The sequence below is a fragment of the Sardina pilchardus genome, chromosome 10 (genome assembly GCF_963854185.1).
Source record: "Sardina pilchardus chromosome 10, fSarPil1.1, whole genome shotgun sequence".
Lineage (NCBI taxonomy): Eukaryota > Metazoa > Chordata > Actinopteri > Clupeiformes > Clupeidae > Sardina > Sardina pilchardus.
Genome location: NC_085003.1, coordinates 32636320 through 32642319, shown reverse-complemented (window position 1 = coordinate 32642319; position 6000 = coordinate 32636320). Strand labels below are relative to the sequence as shown.

General features: G+C 48.8%; 1 protein-coding gene across 4 annotated transcripts in view; it reads right to left on the bottom strand.

Moving 5' to 3' along the window:
- Window positions 1–6000, bottom strand: part of LOC134094359 (zinc finger C3H1 domain-containing protein) — a 34602-nt gene that overhangs the window by 2535 nt on the left and 26067 nt on the right. For 2 of the 4 annotated variants that reach the window (XM_062547855.1, XM_062547856.1), the window contains exons 26-31: window positions 5529–5727; window positions 4770–4864; window positions 3640–3747; window positions 3348–3452; window positions 2928–3093; window positions 1133–1757 (exon numbers count right to left, since the gene is read on the bottom strand). In XM_062547855.1, the coding sequence (XP_062403839.1) occupies window positions 1266–1757; window positions 2928–3093; window positions 3348–3452; window positions 3640–3747; window positions 4770–4864; window positions 5529–5727 (1165 nt within the window). In that variant the 3' untranslated portion in view covers window positions 1133–1265. Of the gene's footprint in view, window positions 1–394; window positions 435–1127; window positions 1758–2927; window positions 3094–3347; window positions 3453–3639; window positions 3748–4769; window positions 4865–5528; window positions 5728–6000 lie in introns of those variants that run through there. The other 2 variants (XM_062547857.1, XR_009940439.1) reach the window with 2 other exon arrangements.

Sequence of the window (6000 nt, the reverse complement as noted above, 5' to 3'; positions counted from 1 at the left end):
AGAGGGGGAGGGAGAGAGAGAGAGAGAGAGAGAAAGAAAGAGAGAAAGAGAGAGAGAAAACCACCCCCCACCCCAAACCATGACAAAAACTAAACTCCCCTTCACACACGGAACACTTTAACTTGCTTTTAAACATGGAAGGTTTCAAAGAAACTCTGCATAACCAAAAAACAAAACAAAAGCAAAATCACCCATCCAATCTTTCAAGCATTTTTCTCAACACTTACCGCAGCCTGTGGAGGAAAACACAAACACATCAACACCAACATGAGGGCAGTCATGGAACAGGAAGGGGAAAAAGCAAAAAAGAGCGCAGAACCAAGTGCCAGTGCCGCACGTCAAGACCCATTCAGTGAGCAACACAGTATCAGAGTACAGGTTGGGGGCCGCTCACCTCCGCTCTTCCCTTCTGCTCCCTCTCCACAGCAATAGCTCTGTCAGGAAACACAGCGAGACATGGGCCATCAGCACATACACACAGCAGCACAGCACAGCACAGCACAGCACAGCACAGCACAGCACAAAACCAAAACGCACAAGCTGGCTCATGCAGACACATCTCTGGGGGAAAGAAAAAAAAACAAAAACACGCCAGATGTTTTGTACTATAGCTTCTTCAAGCTCGCGCTCGATCACACCCACATACAAACGCGCGCACAATAACGACAATCTGGACAAGCAAGGACCCTTACAAACTAGTAGAGGGCGGCCTTTTGATTTCATTCGTTTCAGATCTTGATCAAAATCTTGCAGCCCGGTTTTTAAAAGCACCCTATGTGATGAGACTGCTGATCCATGAACCCCCACAAACACACCAACCAACGGAGTACATCTCAAGTTACCAGCGCACACCACTGAGGCGTATAAAAGCATGCCGTAGGACCTCACAGATCGGCCCCCATCAGGCCCAGCTGCAAGTGACACGTTTTCCCACACAAGGCTAAATACTTCACTTTCCCCGAACAGCACCATCCTGAAAATATGTCTGTGTGTGTTTGGGGTGAGGTGGGGGGGGGGATGGGGTTGATGGTGGTGGCTCGCCCCACTTTTCTGATGGCGAGGGGGGGGATTGGCGGTGCGGTGCTGTGCGGTGCTGTGTGGTACAGTGCATGCGTTCACAGACTTACATTCTCCAGTTGGCCAGACAGCTGGGCAGGCTGCCGCACAGCCCTCTGCTCTCGTAGCGCAGATGCTCCACGCTGCCGTCCCGCCGCTCTTGCCCCAGCAACCTACGCAACAACAAGGGGCAGGTGCTACAGTAACACTCAGTCTGGACACAGCGCTACGCTACGCAACGCAGCACGGCTGGCCCCAGCCCAGCCACAGATGGACAGATGTAGATAGATAGATAGATAGATAAATAGATAGATAGAGAGATAGATAAATAGATAGATAGATAGAGAGATAGATAAATAGATAGATATAGATAGAGAAGATCGATACCACACGAGGGGCAACGTTGGAGTGGTGAGTAGCAGGGGGCAATCATGCAATGTTCTGCACCACATACAGACATACCGATGATGAATGAGATCAAACATTGGTGCAGCGCTGGGTACAAACGTTGTATGAAGGGGCAATGACCGCTTCGCAGGGCAGGCTGAAAACGGGAAGTGGTCAGTGTGTGAAAGGGCCAGGGAGCGGGGGTCTGTGTACCTGATGGCCAGCTGCGGGTTAGAGGGCATGGATTGCCTCAGCCTCTCCAGAACGGTCAGGTGCTGGACCTGCGGCAGACAGCCCAGGTAGAAGGAGATCACCTGTGGATGGGCGGGGGAGGGGGGAGGGGGGAGGGGGGGTGGCAACAACAGCATCAAGGGGGTATCAGAAGGCACCATCTTCCAGCAGGGTTTTAAGACAGGACACCCAAGGAGACTAGAGACAAGAGTGGGAGCCCCGTCCGGGGAACAGTGTGGATGAGTGCGGGTCGGTTGGTGGTGGTGGCAGAGCCATATAAAGAGAGAGTTGCGACAACTCGGGTACAGAAAATTCGGTTTGTGACGTGGTTCGTGTAACTTAAAGTAGTTCAAATAGTTCCCGGAAGCGATTTTGACTGTTCGTTAGAATCATAAAATAACCGTCTTTTACAGTCTGTTAACGAGTGTTCGATCCTAACTTCCGGGAACTATAATTGTTGAGAAAATATGGAACATTAGCGTCAATGGAGTTGTCGCAACTCTCTCTTTATATGGCTCTGGGTGGTGGTGGTGGTGGTTACCTGGTTGTGGAAATGCCATAGGAATGCATAGACAGTAAAAGACAGTAAAAGAATGTTGCCGTTCTGCAACAATGGAATTGGAACACCTCGCCGCCATTATGGGACCACTCGGGACAGTTCCATTGGCTTCATTGTTGATGGGTCAGCAACAATGAGATAAGGCTCATTCACACCAAGAACGATAACGATAACTATAACTATAACGATAACGATAAAAGCGTCCACACTGGCAACGATAAGAAGTGTCTCTCCTCATGTTAATGAATGTGATGGCTAGAATATTATGGGTTCTGATTGGCTGTTAGCTTTTTATCGTTCTCAAAATCGCTCTGAAAGTGATCAACAACGATATCGTTCTACATGTCGTTATCGTTATAGTTTAGGTGTGAACGTTGTCATTCATATTAACAAGAGCGATATTTGTTTATAGTTATCGTTATCGTTATCGTTCTTGGTGTGAACGAGCCTATAGTCTATCCAGGTATTCTTTATAGATCAGTGGTCAGCAACAATGAGATAGTCTATCCAGGTATTCTTTATAGATCAGTGGTCAGCAACAATGAGATAGTCTATCGAGGTGTTCTTTATAGATCAGTGGTCAGCAACAATGAGATAGTCTATCGAGGTGTTCTTTATAGATCAGTGGTCAGCAACAATGAGATAGTCTATCCAGGTGTTCTTTATAGATCAGTGGGTGGTGGTTGGTGGTCACCTGGTTGTGGAAGTGGAAGCAGCTCCAGTAGCGGGCGGAGCTGAAGGGCACGGTGAGGCGTGTGGGCACAGACACCAGGCAGCGCTGCACCAGCTCGGCAAACAGCTTCAGGTCGCGCGCCGCCGGCTGAGGGCCCGCCAGCTTGCTGCTGGCAAAGAGCAGATAGCTGGACAGGAGAAAACGGAGAAGAGTTACTGTAGCAGCCGGAGAGAAACGGTAGCAAACCAAATAAAAACGGCCTAAACAACAACAAAAAAAGGAAGAGAGGGGGAAAAAGACATGGCTATAAGGTTCTCATAGAGTGTTCACAATAGAGGAGGTGGGACCACAACATAATGGCTGATGAGCCAATCAACCAATACAAAAAACAAAAATTGGAACTAGTAGTTATTTCAAACATGTCCCATGTCAAACACTCACTCCAGCCAGATCTTTTGCAGTACTTCCAGCTTAGTGGCGGAGCCGAGAGCTCTCTCAAAGGCGTCCAGGGCCTCGGGAATGCCACCATGGACTGACTGCCACGTGCTGTGAAAAAAAGCAACACTCTCATTATACATTCATGTACTTCTTCTTCTTCTTCATCTTCAAAATTAACCCCCTTCAGTTTGTTCTTCATGTTTCCTGCTGTGTTTGAAAGCAGGCCGTAAAATGACAAAACCCGTCACATAAAGCATATTGATGAGCGATGTACAAAAGTATAGAGTGTACTGACCAGTGGATGAGGCTGAGGTAGGGCAGCTGCTGGCCAATCGTCCCCTGCAGGGAGACCTTGACGCGGGGGTAGAGGAGGATGTCCTCCCTGGGGATCCCCAGGAGGTGACTGCAGACGGAGAGAACAACGGGAGAACTCAGGTTCTGTCTCTCTCACACACACACACACACACACACACACACACACACGAATCACTACTCTGTCTGCAGCAAACATCCATCCCACCCAGCGCTAATGAGCTTTTCATGCTGCGAAGAGCCGCCACCCATTACAGATGGGATCTGGTAATGGAGAAGCAGCCACGATAAGTGGACATGACAGCGACGCCACTGATAGAGTGACAACAACGGCGACGGCGGGTGAAAGCCGTCCAAATAATAGAGGTTTCAAAGCCACCTGCCCCGCGCACACACTGCATGGAAGTGAATAGGTTCCACCCGGAGAAAACTGCATCAGTCTTCTCTGCTGGATCGATGGGAAAATCCTAACCTTGCCCCGTTCTGAGTGAGTCGGGGGGGGGGACAACGACGACGACAAAAGGTTCAGGAGCCTTGTTCTCACGCGGCCCAGCAGATAGAGGCCATTGTTTCAGCCCATAGTCTCCACCGGCGCACCACCTCCTGACCCCGTACCGACACTTCCGAGCCTAATCACTCCCCGCGCAAGCCGCTCGGGGCTTCGGGCTTCCTTCTGGTAAACAAGCGCGCAGGAAGAGAAATGGCTGTATTTACAGATCCGTGTCCGCTGTTTACTTTTCGAAAGAAAGGCAGAACTATCTTTTCTTTTTTTTTTTTTGCGGTTGTTGACATCTTTTTTTTTTTTAAATGAATGAAAGAATCTCGCCTGCGTTGAGGGAAGCGTGGCTATTCTCCTCACTTCCTTCTCAATCCCACTAAGCCCTTTTGTAAATACTGACAAGTCTGGAGATCGCGTCTGAACGAAGCCGTGCATTTCCTAACGCTGATGACAAGTGTGAGAAGCCATGTTAGCGTCATGCTAACAGGAGCAGGAAATGCTTTAGAAACGGTAATCAGACGGCTAGAGAACAGGGCTCTTGTACCCCCCCCCCCAGGGTAGCATGTCCATGTAAGGAGCTTCCTTTTGGGGTTTGCCTCGGCAGGGTGACTTACCATAGTACATCAACAGGGCACAGTTTAGTTTGATCTGGCTCACACATGGACAACATGAATTCCCGAAACAACGGGGCAATGGCACTGGATTGTTCCTGCAAAAAAGAAAGACAATCACTGTAAATAACAATAATAATAATAATAATAAATAAATGTTCCAGATCTAGTTATAAGACCTCAATTATGACTCAATGAAAATCAGTAAGCATAACTTAAACATATCATACTTAAACAGGCATAGTACAATAATTATAATTTACATTAACACACAAGTAGCTCATCTTGGGGCATGGCTTCATTTAATAAGCCACATTTTCCATATTGGCCATATTTGATTATCGTTGCTTTTTTGCTGGTGTGAGTGTGTTGATCAGCCTCAATCTAAGGGTCTGGGTCAGTATGCATCAATGCATGTGTGTGTGTCTCAGTGCGTGTGTGTGTGTCCCACCTGACTCTGCAGATGTAGCATACTTCAGTTTTCACAGAAGGCTTCCTGTGTATATGTGTGTTTGCATATCTGTAAGTGTGTGTGTGTTTGTGTATATGTGTCTGTGTGTATGTGTATGTGTATGTGTATGTGTGTGTGTGTGGCATTAACTATGGCAGGAAGCTGCAGGTGCTGTGCTTCTTAGCACAGTGCAAGTTTTGGCCAAGGGCTTCCTGTGTATATATGTGCACAAGCATGTGTATATGCGTTATGACAAAGTCAGCATGCATGCGCGTGTGTGCGTGCGTGCGTGCGTGCGTGGAGCCACTCACTCGCTGCAGCAGGAACTTGCAGGTGTGGTAGAAGAGCTCGGCGCTGTGGGGCCGGTGCCTCAGGCCCTCCAGCCAGACGGCCAGCGCCCGCTCCTCCTCCCCCCGCGCCAGGTGCACCTCGGCCAGGCCGTCCAGCAGGGGGCAGCAGTCGGGCACCTCCGACAGCACGCGCTCACAGTGCTCCACCGCCTCGTCCAGCCTGCAGGCCCAGCGCAGAGCGGCAAACGGCGTGAGCACGCAACTCGGCACAAGTTAACCATGAAGAAATGTCCAAAGTCTCTCCTCTAATATCCCTTCTATCCCTGCTCATACCACAACCGTGTCAGTTCATCCATGATGGTCTGGACTCACTGAAATTGCATAGTAAGCTAGCAGTAGTAGTAGTAGTAGTAGTAGTAGTAGTAGTAGTAGTAGTAGTAGTATTAATAGGACTAGTAGTATTAATAGGAGTAGTAGTAGTAGTAGTAGTAGT